This window comes from Scyliorhinus canicula, chromosome 4 (assembly GCF_902713615.1).
Source record: "Scyliorhinus canicula chromosome 4, sScyCan1.1, whole genome shotgun sequence".
NCBI lineage: Eukaryota > Metazoa > Chordata > Chondrichthyes > Carcharhiniformes > Scyliorhinidae > Scyliorhinus > Scyliorhinus canicula.
In genome coordinates, this window is record NC_052149.1 from 52,214,195 (window position 1) to 52,230,241 (window position 16,047).

At 48.2% G+C, this 16,047-nt stretch overlaps 1 protein-coding gene across 5 annotated transcripts in view; it reads right to left on the bottom strand.

The window, feature by feature from the left end:
• Positions 1-16,047, bottom strand: part of LOC119964578 (zinc finger FYVE domain-containing protein 9-like) — a 202,352-nt gene that overhangs the window by 59,179 nt on the left and 127,126 nt on the right. For all 5 annotated transcript variants that reach the window (XM_038794249.1, XM_038794247.1, XM_038794252.1 and 2 more), the window contains one exon: positions 5,887-5,986. In XM_038794249.1, the coding sequence (XP_038650177.1) occupies positions 5,887-5,986 (100 nt within the window). The remainder of the gene's footprint in view (positions 1-5,886; positions 5,987-16,047) is intronic.

Consider the following 16,047-nt stretch of genomic DNA (forward strand, 5'->3'; position numbering starts at 1 on the left):
GGAGGAACGCCTGGCCGTGGGGGTAGAGAGGGACAGGCAAGGGAAGGAGAGCAGGCAGTTGGGGGCATGAGGAGGGACATGGGGAAATGCTGGTTACTTGTATTCCCAAGAGTTTGAAAGGTTGACAAGGATTCTAATAAAGCTGCTTCTTCTTGATAGAGGGACTTGATAAGCTAGATTTCACAAAATTCACAACAATTGGTCCACCATGCCTGTGCAGCTCTTTGAAAGAGGAGCCATGCTCAGTTCCATATTACTAGTTTTTAATGTCCATAACCCTGTAAGTTCCTGATCCTCAAGTACCTTCCAACTCCCTTTTAAAATTATCGATAAAATCAACTTCTACAACCTGCTCTGAAAGCATTCCAGATCTTGACAACTCAGTGAAAAATTTTTTACTCTCTCTGGAGGGACATTAGCAACATTTAAGAGGCATCTGGATGGGTACATGAATAGGGAGGAAGTAGAGGGATACAGACCAGATAAGGGCACACATTATTTGTTTTAGTTAGGGCAGTATGATCTGCACAGGCTTGGAGAGCCGAAGGGCCTGTTCTTGCACTGTATTTTTCTTTTGTTCTCTTTCTAAGTCTCTTTCCAATGATTTTGATTGTATGACCTCTAGCTGTTGACCCACTCACTAGATTAACTCAATGTTTTAAAAATTCATTACCGGGATGTGGCCATTGCCGGTTAGGCCAGCATTTATTGCCCATCCCTAGTTTTCAGGAAGTGGTGGTGAGTTGTCTTCTTGAATCGCTGCAGTACCCGAGGTGTAGGTACACCCACAGTGCTGTCAGGAGGGAGTTCCAGGATTTTGACCCAGCGACAGTGAAGTAGTGGCAATATATTTCCAAGTCGGTGTGGTGAGGGACTTGGAGGGAAACTTCCAGGTGGTGGGGTTCCCAGGTATCTGCTTCGCTCGTCCTTCTGGATGATAGTTGTCATGGGTTTGGAAGGTGCTGCTTAAGGAAGCGTAGCAAGTTCCTGCAGTGCATCTTGTAGATGGCACACACGGCTTCCACTGTTCATTGGTGATGGTGGGATTGAATGTTTGTGGAAGGGGTTGCAATCAAGCAGGCTGCTGGAACTTCTTGGTGTCGAGCTTCGTGAGTATTGTTAGAGCTGCTTTCATTCAGGCAAGTGGTGAGTATTTTATTACACTCCTGATTTGTGCCTTGGTAGATGGTGGACAGGCTTTGGGGGGGGGGGGGTCCCAAGAGCTGAGCTCCTCGCCGTAGGATTCCTAGTCTTTGACCTGCCCTGATAACCCCAGTATTAATATGGCTAGTCCAGTTCAATTTTGGATCAATCTTAACCCCATGGATGTTGATTGTGGGGTATTCAGCGGTAGTAATGCCACTGAATGTCATGGGACAGTGATTAGATCCTCTCTTGTAGGAGTTGGTCGTAGCCTGGCACTTGTGGGGTGCAAATGTAACTTGCCACTTGTCAGCCCAAGCCTGGATATTGTCCAGGTCTTGCTGCATTTGGACATGGACTGCTTCATCATCTGAAAAGTCACAAATGGTGTTGAACATTGTGCAGTCATCTCCGAACATCTTCACTTCTGATCTTATGATGAAGTAGCTGAAGATGGTTGGGCGTAGGACACTATCCTGAGGAACTCCTGCAAGCTGCCCTGAAGCTTAAATGAATGACCTCCAACCACCACAACCATCTTCCTTTGTGCCAGGTATGACTCCAACCAGTGGAGAGTTTTCCTCTTGATCCCCATTAACTCCAGTTCTGCAAGGGCTCCTTGATGCCGTGCTCGGTCATATGTTGCCTTGATGTCAAGGGCAGTCAATCTCACCTCTGGCATTCATCTCTTTTGTCCATGTTTGAACCAAGGCCGTAATGTCAGGAGCGGAGTGACCTTGGCGAAAACTAAACGAGTGTTTGTGAGCTGATTATTGCTGAGTAAGTGCCTCTTGGTAGCACTGTTGATGGTTCCTTCTATCACTTTGCTGATCATTGAGAGTAGACTGATAGTGCAGTAATTAGCTGGGTTGGATCGGTCTTGTCTCTTGTGGACAGGACACACATGGGCAATTTTCCACATTGCTGGATAGATGCCAGTGTTGTAGCTGTACTGGAACAGTTTGGCTAGGCATGTGCCAAGTTCTGGAGCACAAGTCTTCAGTACTATTGTTGGAATATTGGCAGGACCAATAGCCTTTGCATATCCAGTGCCTTCAGCCATTTCTTGATATCACGTGGAGTGAATTGCATTGGCTGAAGACTGACATCTGTGATCCTGGGGACCTCCAGAGAAGACCAAGATGGATCATCACACAGCACTTCTGGGTGAAGATTATTGTGAAGGCTTCAGGATCTCCTTTTGCACAAATCCACTGGGCTCTTCCATCATGGAGGATGGGGATATTTGTGGTGCCTCCTCATCCAGTGGGTTGTTTAACTGTCCACCGCCATTCATGGCTGGATGTGACAGGACTGCAGAGCTTAGAGCGGACGCGTTCACTGTGGAATTGATTAGCTCTGTCTATTACTTGCTGCTTGTGTTGTTTGGCAGTCAAGTCCTGCATTGTAGCTTCACCAGGTTGACACCCTATTTTTATTTTTTATAAATTTAGATTACCCAATTATTTTTTCCAATTAAGGGGCAATTTAGTGTGGCCAATCCACCTACTCTGCACATTTTTGGGTTGTGGGGGTGAAACCCACGCAGACACTGGGAGAATGTGCAAACTCCACACGGACAGTGACCCAGAGCCAGGATCGAACCTGGGACCTCAGCGCCGTGAGGCAGCTGTGCTAACCACTAGGCCACTGTGCTGCCCGACACCCTATTTTTAGGTATGCTTGGTGTTGCTCTTGGCTTGCTCGCCTCCACACTTCATTGAACCAAGGTTGATTCCCCCGACTCCAGCAAAACACATCAACTGGCAACCTTAATTAGGTCATCTGTTAATCTTCCCTGTTCCGATCCTAACTTTTCCATAATATAAAAGTAGAAAAGCTGGAGATCTGAGATAAAAACAAAGTGCCGGAAAAACTCAGTAGGTCTGGCAGCATCTGTGGAGAGAGAAACAGGGTTTACATTTCGAGAGGCAGAAATGTGATAGGTTTATGCTGTTGAAAAAAAGTGGAGAGTCGGGTGGAGCATAAAAGGACGGTCAGGGCTAGGTTATTGTCAGGGGAGATTAATTTACCAAAATATCAAGGAATATAGTGGAAATGGTAGTAGTAAAAGGAACAAAGCATTGTTCCAGAGCAGATCTTAATAGCAGAATAAAGGTCAACACTGCACGAAAACAAAACATGACAACGGAAGATACAAACTGGCACTGCAAGAAAAAAATACAAACGGAGGACAGTGTTCATCATCTCACTGGAGACGGAGAGGGCAAGGTTGGTGGCGACGCAAGGGAGAAGGTTGAGGATCAAGAGGATCTGTCACATTGCTAAAACTGCCGCATTGTGGGCCTAACGGAGGGCACCAAGGGCAGAAACCCAGGGAGCAAGTGGCACAGATGCTGGGCAAACCTAGAGGGGAAAGATTCGCCAAGCCCCCAGAAGTAGACAGAGCCCACAGGTCACTCTGGCAAAAGCCCAACGCCGGGGATCAGTCGTAGGCTATCATTGCGAAACTGCACCGATAACAAGACCGGGAAAAGATACTGAACTGGGCAAGAGACACACGGTCCTGTAAATGGGAGGGAAACTTGATTAGTGTGTCACAGAACATTGGGGTAGACCTGGCAAAGCGCTAGGCAGAATTTAACATAGCCAAGGTGGCCTATTACAAACCATGTGTGGTTCGTGATGCTGTACCCCGCCAAACTCTGGGTAACTTTCCAAGTAGGGAGTACTACTTCACCGCACCGGCAGAAGCAGATGAATCTGTGCACAAGCATGGGCAGGGAAGGCAATGCACCAGCAGTGAACCCGACCTCTAGTCTCATTGGTTAAAAAAAAGGAGACTGTGCAGCACTGATCAGTCTCGCGTTCGATCTCACGATTAGTCTCAGAATACCTGGCAGCCGGGTAGTAGGCTGGCTACATCACATGGCGACAACGGAAACAAGGGCACTGAAAACAGCCATTTTGCAGGTCCCTCAACAAATCCCGAATGCAGAGGCGCATCCAAATGATGTATACAATCATGGTGTCCATCTTGGTTGGCCCCTGGACAAAGGGAAACCCCGGAACGCAGGGGCACAGCTACATGGGGAGTACGGCGACCATGGCCATCTTGGATGACCCCCAAACAAAGGTAAACCCCGGAGTGCAGGGAGGGTGACAGAAACCACCCCACCCGCTTCAGGATAGTCACCTTAAACATCAGGGAACTTAACAGTCCGGTGAAAAGATCCAGAGTCTTCACCCTTTGAAAGGTCTAAGAGCCGACCTAGTCTTCCGACTCACTTGAGGGAGAAGGACCAACTACTGGTAGAACTGGGTGGGACAGTCATACTGTCCGTGCTACAGGACAAAAGTTAGGGGGTAGTCATACTGCTCACTAAGAGGGCAGCATTTACAGCGACGAGGACAATTAGACCACGGGGGAATGGTCCGTCATGGTTTGTGGTGTCCTGTAAGGGGCACCAGTGGTCCTTGCAATAATGTACGCTCCTAACTGGGACGAGACGGAATTCATGAAGAAAACTATAGCGGAAATCCCTGACATAAGTAAGTACACACCGACTCATCATAGGTGGGAGGAATTGAATGTTTTCATTGAATGTTTTCATGGAATAGATGGGAGCAGTGGGCCCATGGAGGTTCATACACACAGAGTATATACTAGGATCAACTTTTTGGAATGGGGAAAGCAGTGCGTCCTGGGATAGTAGGAGCAGTGTACTACAAGATAGTAATCTTCAACCACGCTCCACACTACACGGATGTGAGGTTAGAGACAGGCTGGGAACAACACCCCACATTGAAGCTGGACACGATGTTCCTGGCTGATAAGGCATTCTGCGAACGGTTGTCACAGGCAATAGGTGGTTACGTTATCAACAACTAGAATGGGGAGGTTTCACCCTCCACATTCTGGGAGACACTAAAGGTGGTGATAAGAGGGCAGATTGGCCCATGGGATATAGGGCAATGTGGCAAACTGGATAGAAAGGTGGCTTAGTAATTGGAAACAAAGGTCAATGGCTGCCCTTGCAATAGGAAAGTTGTTTCAAGTGGTGTTCAACAGGGCTCGGTGTTGGGACCCTTATGTTTGAATTATTATTAACGATTTGGACATGAACTTGGGGAGCTGGGCATGAATGTGGGGAGCATAATTGGGAAATTTGCAGATGACACAAAGATTGGTCGAGTGGCGGACAGTGTACTGTAGAGGATAGCTATAATCTCCAGAATGATTTAGATGGATTGGTGGAGTGGACAATAAAGTGGCAGATGGAATTTAACACAGAAGTGTGAGGTCATGCATTTAGGGAGGTCAAACAGTTGTAGGGAGTACACAATAAATGGGAATATACTAAGAGGGGTAGATACAGTGAGAGATCTCGACATAAAGGTACATGGTTCCATAAAGGCAGCAGTTCAAGTAGACACGGTTGTCAAGAAAGCATATGGAATGTTCTCCTTCACTGGCAGAAGTATAGAATATAAAAGTAAGCATATAATGTGAGAATTGTATAAAACACTGGTAAGGCCACAAGTGGAATATTGTGTGCAGTTTTGGTTGTCATATTGCAGGAAGGACATTATTGCTCTCAGGAGAGAATGCAGAGGAGGTCGACAAGAATGTTGCCAGGGCTAGAAAAGTGTAGCTACAAAAAGAGATTGGATAGGTTTGGTTCACGGAATATGGGTATTGGTGGCTAATATATAGAATATTTTAAGATTTCAGTCTTTGAAAAACAACATTACAGGCCAGAAAAAGAAAAAATAACTTACAACTTGTAAGAACAGTATGGCAAGTTACACAAACCCGGGCCTCTTTCATGTCCATATAACTTAGCTTGCACTTCAGACTGCAACATGCTGCACAGAAAACCTACAGAATAGAAAAGAGGCATCAAAAAAATAAAGGAGTTCACACAGAAATAGTCAACTGCATAAAACAGTAGTGGTTAAAACAAATTTTTTTAAAAATTGAATTCTAAAAATGTTCCAACTTTGATTGTGTACACAGCAACAAGATTCATAAGAACATAAGAACATAAGGACATAAGGACATAAGGACATAAGGACATAAGAACATAAGAACATAAGAACTAGGAGCAGGAGTAGGCCATCTGGCCCCTCGAGCCTGCTCCGCCATTCAATGAGATCATGGCTGATCTTTTGTGGACTCAGCTCCACTTTCCGGCCCGAACACCATAACCCTTAATCCTTTTATTCTTCAAAAAACTATCTATCTTTACCTTAAAAACATGTAATGAAGGAGCCTCAACTGCTTCACTGGGCAAGGAATTCCATAGATTCACAACCCTTTGGGTGAAGAAGTTCCTCCTAAACTCAGTCCTAAATCTACTTCCCCTTATTTTGAGGCTATGTCCCCTAGTTCTGCTTTCACCCGCCAGTGGAAACAACCTGCCCGCATCTATCCTATCTATTCCCGTCATAATTTTAAATGTTTCTATAAGATCCCCCCTCATCCTTCTAAATTCCAATGAGTACAGTCCCAGTCTACTCAACCTCTCCTTATAATCCAACCCCTTCAGCTCTGGGATTAACCTAGTGAATCTCCTCTGCACACCCTCCAGTGCCAGTACGTCCTTTCTCAAGTAAGGAGACCAAAACTGAACACAATACTCCAGGTGTGGCCTCACTAACACCTTATACAATTGCAACATAACCTCCCTAGTCTTAAACTCCATCCCTCTAGCAATGAAGGACAAAATTCCATTTGCCTTCTTAATCACCTGTTGCACCTGTAAACCAACCTTCTGTGACTCATGCACTAGCACACCCAAGTCTCTCTGCACAGAGGCATGCTTTAATATTTTATCGTTTAAATAATAATCCCGTTTGCTGTTATTCCTACCAAAATGGATAACCTCACATTTGTCAACATTGTATTCCATCTGCCAGACCCGAGCCCATTCACTTAACCTATCCAAATCCCTCTGCAGACTTCCAGTATCCTCTGCACTTTTCGCTTTACCACTCATCTTAGTGTCATCTGCAAACTTGGACACGTTGCCCTTGGTCCCCAACTCCAAATCATCTATGTAAATTGTGAACAATTGTGGGCCCAACACAGATCCCTGAGGGACACCACTAGCTACTGATTGCCAACCAGAGAAACACCCATTTATCCCAACTCTTTGCTTTCTATTAATTAACCAATCCTCTATCCATGCTACTACTTTACCCTTAATGCCATGCATCTTTATCTTATGCAGCAACCTTTTGTGTGGCACCTTGTCAAAGGCTTTCTGGAAATCCAGATATACCACATCCATCAGCTCCCCATTATCTACTGCACTGGTAATGTCCTCAAAAAATTCCACTAAATTAGTTATGCATGACCTGCCTTTTACGAACCCATGCTGCGTCTGCCCAATGGGACAATTTCTATCCAGATGCCTCGCAATTTCTTCCTTGATGATAGATTCCAGCATCTTCCCTACTACCGAAGTTAAGCTCACTGGCCTATAATTTCCTGCTTTCTGCCTACTTCCTTTTTTAAACAGTGGCGTCACGTTTGCTAATTTCCAATCCACCGGGACCACCCCAGAGTCTAGTGAATTTCGGTAAATTATCACTAGTGCATCTGCAATTTCCCTAGCCATCTCTTTTAGCACTCTGGGATGCATTCCATCAGGGCCAGGAGACTTGTCTACCTTTAGCTCCATTAGCTTGCCCATCACTCCCTCCTTAGTGATAACAATCCTCTCAAGGTCCTCACCTGTCATAGCCTCATTTCTATCAGTCGCTGGCATGTTATTTGTGTCTTCCACTGTGAAGACCGACCCAAAAAACCTGTTCAGTTCCTCAGCCATTCCCTCATTTCCCATTATTAAAACTCCCTTCTCATCCTCTAAAGGACCAATATTTACCTTAGCCACTCTTTTTTGTTTTATATATTTGTAGAAACTTTTACTGTCTGTTTTTATATTCTGAGCAAGTTTACTCAAATACTCTATCTTACTCTTCTTTATAGCTTTTTTAGTAGCTTTCTGTTGCCCCCTAAAGATTTCCCAGTCCTCTAGTCTCCCACTAATCTTTGCCACTTTATATGCTTTTTCCTTCAATTTGATACTCTCCCTTATTTCCTTAGATATCCACGGTCGATTTTCCCTCTTTCTTCCGTCCTTCCTTTTTGTTGGTATAAACCTTTGCTGAGCACTGTGAAAAATCGCTTGGAAGGTTCTCCACTGTTCCTCAACTGTTCCACCATAAAGTCTTAGCTCCCAGTCTACCTTAGCTAGTTCTTCTCTCATCCCCTTGTAATCTCCTTTGTTTAAACACAAAACACTAGTATTTGATTTTACTTTCTCACCCTCCATCTGTATTTTAAATTCCACCATATTGTGATCACTCCTTCCGAGAGGATCCCTAACTATGAGATCATGAATCAATCCTGTCTCATTACACAGGACAAGATCTAGGACCGCTTGTTCCCTCGTAGGTTCCATTACATACTGTCCATGCATTGAATTTGAATGATACATTGTTAAAACTGGAATTATTAGAAACAATGGGCATCAAATCCCAGAATAGCAATGGATGCTTTTCCCTGGAGCAGTATCACATTTGTCACTGTACACTCTAGATTCAGTTAATCCCACTTGTTTCAAAGTAACAGAACATGCATATAGAATACTGCCCAGAATTTTAATTCCAACCTTTCTTCAGTTGAACAAAAACCACCTCATGATCTGCCTGAAAGGACTGTTAACCATTAATAAAGTACAAGTGAAAACCAGATTGAACTTTGGTTCAAACAACTGCATTGTGTCATAGTTATTTTGAAACAAATAAAGCATATACTAAAAGATAGAAAAAATGATAAATATAAACCAACTTAAATTGTCCACAAATAAATCAACATTACACCATAAGTGCTTGAAACATTCTGACTCGCACATTGGAATTAACCAATTTGTCAACTGGAGGAATCTCTGTCTCTGACAATTATTCTCCCATCTCAACCCAATTATCTGCTTTGCCTTGGTTTAATTTGAAATCCGAGCTTGTGGTTTCAAAGCTCAATTCAAAACCTCTGTGCAGATTTTTGCTCGTTATCCAGAAACTACTTTCTCTCAATACTACTATTAGGTTTACTTAGATGATGGGAGGGGGCGGCATGGAAGAGGCTGGAGATGGCATCCCGTGTGGGTACAAGCCTGGAAGCACTTGCAACGGCGCCGCTGCCGCTCCCTCCGACGAAGTATACCACGAGCCCGGTGGTGGCAGCTACCCTCAAGATTTGGGGGCAATGGAGGCGGCACAGGGGGGAGGTGGGGGCCTCGATGGGGTCCCCGATACGGGGGAACCACCGGTTTGTTCCGGGAAAAATTGATGGCGGGTTCCTGAGTTGGCACAGGAGGCTGGGGGACCTGTTCATAGACGGGAGGTTTGCGAGCCTGGGTGAGCTGGAAGGGAAGTTCAGGCTCCCCCCGGGTAACACCTTTAGGTACATGCAAGTAAGGGCGTTTGTCAGGCGGCAGGGTTCCCCCCGCTGCCGCCGCGTGGGGTCTAGGACAGGGTGCTCTTGGGGGTATGGGTTGGAGAGGAGAGGATCTCGGAAGTGTACCAGGTGATGCAGGAGGTAGACGAGGCCTCGGTGGAGGAGCTGAAAGATAAATGGGAGGAGGAGCTGGGTGAGGAGATTGAGGAGGGGACGTGGGCAGATGCCCTAGAAAGCGTGAACTCCTCCTCTTCGTGTGCGAGGCTTAGCCTCATACAGTTTAAGGTACTGCATAGGGCTCATATTACCGGGACAAAGATGAGCTGGTTTTTTGGGACCGAGGACAGGTGTATTAGGTGCTCAGGGAACCCAGCAAACCATGTCCACATGTTCTGGGCATGCCCAGGGCTGGGGGAATTTTGGAAGGGTGTAGCAAGGACGGTATCGAGGTTGGTAGGATCCAGGGTCAATCCAGGTTGGGGACTCGCAATATTTGGGGTTGCAGTGGAGCCGGGAGTGCAGCAGGCGAAAGAGGCCGGTGTTCTGGCCTTTGCGTCCCTAGTAGCCCGGCGGAGGATTCTTCTTCAGTGGAAGGATGCGAGGCCCCCAAGCGTGGAGGCCTGGGTCAACGATATGGCGGGGTTTATTAAATTGGAGAGGGTGAAATTTGCCCTAAGCGGGTCAGTGCAGGGGATTTTCAGGAGATGGCAGCCATTCCTAGATCTCCTGGCAGAACGGTAAAAACAAAAGATCAGCAGCAGCAGCAACCGGGGAGGGGGGGCTGTTTCTTTGTTTTGGGTTGAATATCTGTTTTTTGCCAATGACGGGCGTTAATTTATTGTTTCTCTTTTGTAGGGGGGGGGGGGGGGGGGGGGGGTCTGTTTTTTTTTTTGCTCTTAGAATTTTCTGTTATTGTTTTCTTTTTTGTGAAAATGTGAAAATTTGAATTAAAATTATTATTTTTTTTTTAAAAAAGGTTTACTTAGATAATAAAACTAGTTCTTTGTCTAGCTGCCCAAAGGAGGCATGTGATATGGAAGTTCCCACAGTGTGTGGTCCAAAAAGTATGTTTATTCCAGTGCCCAAACAGCAACTGAAAATTTCCCAAGAACATAAAATGCTGAAGCACGATTATTAATTATGGATGGATTGCAGTTGATCAAGACGACAGCTCACCACCAACTTTTTCAAGGACCATTAGGTGTGGACAATAAACGCTGGCTCGACCCCCCCATCCCATGCGTGATTTTATTAAAACACTTTTCAAGCATATAGATATCCAGTTTCCATAATCATAATTGCAGTTCATGCAATTCCTGTTCCTAGATATTACTGGAGAAAGGTCTTAAAATCTGGGGGTGCAAGTACTTGGCTCAATTGCTGAATTATTTATATGGAAGAACTGAAGAATGCGATTTTCTTTCAAAATTCTCCTTTCAAGTGTTCGACGGGACAATACAGAGGTTTTCTTCTGCATCCAACTACTAGTGCTCCAGGCCCAGTAGGGTTTTGAGAGACCAGTGTAAAAGGAGCTTCAGTGTCATCCTGGTTCAAAAGCAGCATTATCGCCAGTCAGAAGGTTTATAAGCTTAATCTCCATTGTAGGGACAGAGGACATAACCTAGGCTGACACTCCAGTGCAGTGCTGAGGTAACAGAGGTGCCATATTTCAGATTATGCATTAAGCTGAGGTCCCATACACCCCCTTAAGTGGATAGAGATGTTCCTGTGACACTATTCTAAGAAGAGCAGATGAGTTCTCCTGGTGCCTGGCCTTCGAAATGGATCATCTGGCTATTTATCCCATTGCTGCTTATGGACCTTGCTGTGCACAATTTTAGTTGCAGCATTTCCCACAGTAAAACAGTTACTACAAATTAAAACATTGGCCGCAAATTGATTGGGATAGCCCAAAGTCATGAAAGGCACAACAGAAATCCAGATTTTATCGCGTCTCCTTCTGACGGTTTGCATTCTTTGTTCTGATCTGGGGATCCTTGACAGTGATAATCCATAAACTGCAAATCATGGGGTATTGACTGTAATGTGCGGGGAGCCGAGTCTCATCTTATTTTCACCAAACACCAAATATCCACAGGCACTTCGACAGTGAGCACTGAACTGTGATCAGAAGCAGATGTTCTGGCCAATTTCCTCAAGAGAATTATCAGAAGATCAGAGCAAACAATTTGAACCATCAAATTCACTGAGGCCACATTTGGAACATATACGTTTTCTGGTTGATTATTTATTCTTCAAAAAGAACTTTGATGTACATTTTTTGAATGTGGCAGCATCAAAGCAGAAATTTATTTTAAAAGGAATTTCTGGGATATCATGTTCCAAGCAAGAGTGACTTTGCTAAGAATGTCTTCAATGCTGCAAACAGTTTAACAGAAGTTGTGGGATAATTAGGGGACTCTCTCATCAGGGACAGAGTGACTCAGCAGTTGACCGAGTACGAGTTTAGTCAGAATGGATTTGTGAATGGTACACTATATCTGACAGGTTGCATGAACTTTGTTTCTATTGTCTCAAATTTATACGATAGAGGGGTTAATTAATGAGGTATTCAAAATGATAGAGCAATTTGATAGTGTTACGATCCCAGTTGATGCTACAATTGGATGGGAAGATCCCAGAATGGAACCCTGGCTCAAAGACCATAATGTTTACGTTTTCTTTAATAAACCGTGGAGGGGCGTTCCGGTTGCGGTGATGCGGAGCAAAGCTGCACGTTTGGTGGCTCCCGCTTTTTTCGGTCTTTTGGGCTCTTTCAAGGGCCCGTAGCTGCGCTGGCTGGACTTTTCCCGGTGGGGGAACACATTTGCTGCGATCATTTGTCGGTGGATGGACTGGACCAGGAGCGGGGCAAGCAAAAAATCGGCTTTGGAGCAGAGAAAGGTGCGAGGCAGGAAAAACAAGATGGCGGCGTGCGGGGAACCGGCAGCGTGGCAGCAGTGGGTGCAGAAGCAGCAGAGAGCTGAAAGCTGAGCTCCTGGAACCGCTTAAGGCCTCACTGGACAAGCTTACGGCGACTCAGACGGCTCAGGGCGCAGAGATCCGCGAGGTACGGCAAAAAGCCTCGGAGAACGAGGATGAAATCCTAGGCCTGGCAGTGAAGGTGGAGTCGCACGAGGCGCTTCACAAGAAATGGCAAGCGAGGATGGAGGAGATGGAGAACCACTCCCTCCAGAAGAACTTGCGGATCCGAGGCCTCCAGGAGGTGCTGGAAGGTTCGGACTTGGGGGCCTATGTGGCCGTGATGCTGAACTCGCTAATGTGTGCGGGGTCCTTTCAAGGGCCCTTGGAGCTGGAGGGCGCCCACGAGTGCTGATGAGGAAGCCCAGGCCGAACGGGCCGCCAAGGGCGGTGCTGGTCCGTTTTCACCGCTTCGTTGACCGTGAGTGTGTGCTGAGATGGGCGAAGTAGAGGAGCAGCAGGTGGGAGAATGCAGTGATCCGGATTTATCAGGACTGGAGTGCGGAGGTGGTGAAGAGGAGGGCTGGTTTTAATCGGACGAAGGCGGTGCTTCACAAGAAAGGGGTGAAGTTCGGCCTGCTACAGCCGGCATGCCTCTGGGTCACTTATAAAGATCGCCAACTCTACTTCGACTCCCCGGTGGATGCCTGGGCCTTCGTCTACGCAGAGGCGCTGGACTCGAACTGAGGACTGGGGGGGACCCTGGGGACTGATGTACATTGTCCGGAGGCATTGTCCTCCCTGGGATCCTTTTTTCCTGTTTGCTGTTTTTGCTGGTTCCTTTTGGCTTTTTCGCTTTTTTGGGGCTGTTTAATTATTTAACTTGGTGTTCTTTCTTGTTTTTCACTAGTGGAGGGTTGGGGAGCTGTTTTGCGGGCCCGTTGGGTCACGCGCTCTTCTTTTTCCCGCGTGTTGGGTCGGGGGGGGGGGGGTTTGAGATGGAAGCGCGGGCTTCTTTCTCGCGCTGGAGGTGGAGTGGGAGGGGCCGGCACAGGACGGGGGAGTGGCGTTGTGTTGCACCGGGGGGGCGTTGGGGTGGCGGGAGCAGCCGGGGTCAGCAAGAGTCGGCTGACTTACGGAAGTACGATGGGAGGGTTTACGCAGCTAGAGGGGGCCCTAACTAGAGAGGAGGGGGGGGGGCGCCGGTTTTGGGGGCGGGGGCGGAAATAGGGGGGAGGTACCGGGTTGCTGCTGGTAGGGCTGAAGGGGTGCTGCTGGTGATGGGGGGATTGTGAAGGGGGTCTGCCACCATGGGGAACGGGCCTGGGGGGTTCTGCGGGCACGTGGTGAGCCGAGGGAGAGCTATGGCTGACCGGCGCAGAGGGAGGGGGAAGACCCCCACGATTCGGCTGGTCGCATGGAATGTGAGGAGGCTGAATGGTCGGTGAAGTGGGCCCGGGTGCTGGCGCACTTGAAGGGGCTGGGGGCGGATGTGGCTATGCTCCAGGAGACGCACCTTAAGGTGGCGGATCAGGTGAGGCTGAGTAAAGGATGGGTTGGTCAAGTGTTCCATTTGGGGCTTGACGCGAGGAACTGGGGGGTGGCGATTCTGGTTGGAAAGAGCTTGTCGTTTGTGACATTGAGTGTGATGGCAGATAGCTGTGGCAGATGCGTAATGGTGAGTGGTAGCTTCAAGGGGAGCGGGTGTTACTGGTTAATGTGTACGCCCCCAACATGCGGCGTATGCTGAGCCGGATTCCAGGCCTGGAGACGGGGGGCTTGATATTGGGAGGAGATTTTAATACTGTGCTGGACCCGGCTCTGGATCGTTCGAGGTCCAGAACGGGCAGGAGAGCAGCGGCGGCCACAGTGCTGAGGGGGTTCATGGACCAGATGGGAGGGGTAGACCCTTGGAGGTGTCTGAGGCCGGGAGGTAGGGAGTTCTCGTTTTTCTCCCAATCCACAAGGCTTATTCCCGGATCGATTTCTTTGTCCTTAGCAGGGCGCTAATCCCGAGGGTGGTAGGGGTGGAGTACTCGGCAATAGTCATTTCAGACCACGCTCCGCATTCGGTGGAGATGGGGGAGGGGAAGGATCAACGCCCGCTGTGGAGGTTAGATGTGGGGCTTCTGTCGGAGGAGGAAGTATGCGGGCGGGTCCGTAGGTGCATAGAGGGGTATTTGGAAGCTAATGACAAAGGGCAGGTGCGAGTAGGGGTGGTCTGGGAGGCGTTGAAGGCGGTGGTAAGAGGGGAGCTGATTTCTATTAGGGCACACAGGGAGAGGGGGGAGAAGGTTGAGAGGGAGAGGTTGGTGGAAGAAATGGTAAGGGTGGACAGGAGGTATGCGGATGTCCCGGAAGTGGGGCTTTTGAGGAAGCGTTGCAGTCTCCAAGCGGAGTTTGACATATTGACCACCCGGAAGGCGGAGGCGCAGTGGAGGAGGGCGCAGTGGAGGAGCGCGCAGGGGGCTGTATACGAGTACGGGGAGAAGGCAAGTCGGATGCTGGCCCACCAGCTCCGAAAGTGGGAGGCAGCGAGGGAGAAAGGGGGAGTTAGAGATGTAGGAGGGAATCTGGTGCGGAGTGCAAGGGACATCAATGGGGTGTTCAGGTCCTTTTATGAGGAGCTGTACCGGTCGGTGCCCCCGGGGGAGGAGGGCGGGATGGACCGCTTTCTGGATAAGTTGGAGTTCCCGAGAGTAGGGGAGGAGCGGGTGGAGGGTCTGAGGGCCCCAATTGAGTTGGAGGAGCTGATCGAGGCGTTGAGGAGCATGCAGTCAGGGAAGGCACCGGGGCCTGACGGGTTCCCGGTGGAGTTCTATAAGAAGTTCTCAGACCTGCTCGGCCCGTTGTTAGTGAGGACCCTGAATGAGGCGAGGGGGCGGGGGGCTTTTCCTCCGACGATGTCCAGAGCACTAATTTCTCTGATTTTGAAGTGGGATAAGGATCCCCTCCAGTGTGGGTCTTACAGGCCGATCTCGCTCCTCAACGTGGACACGAAGCTGTTGGCCAAGATACTGTCCAGGAGGGTGGAGGGTGTAGTTCCACAGGTCATCCACGAGGACCAAACGGGGTTTGTGAAGGAAGGCAGCTGAATGTCAACGTGCGGCGGCTTCTTAATGTTATAATGATGGGCAGGGAGGCGGAAATAGTGGCATCGATGGATGCGTAGAAAGCTTTTGATAGGGTGGAGTGGAGTTACCTGTGGGAGGTGTTGAGGAGATTTGGGTTTGGTGAGGGGTTCATTAGTTGGGTGAGGCTACTGTACAGTGCTCCGGTGGCGAGCGTGGTGACGAATGGGAGGTCGGTCGGAGGACTTTCGGCTGTCCCGGGGGACGAGGCAGAGGTGCCCCTTGTCTCCCCTGCTCTTCGCGTTAGCAATTGAACCCCTGGCCATGGCACTGAGGGAATCGAGGAACTGGAGGGGGATTGTGGGGGGAGCACCGGTTGTCACTGTACGCGGACGATTTACTGCTGTACATTGCTGATCCGGCGGGGGGGATGCCAGAGGTGATGAGGATCCTGGGGGAGTTTGGTGACTTCTCTGGCTATAA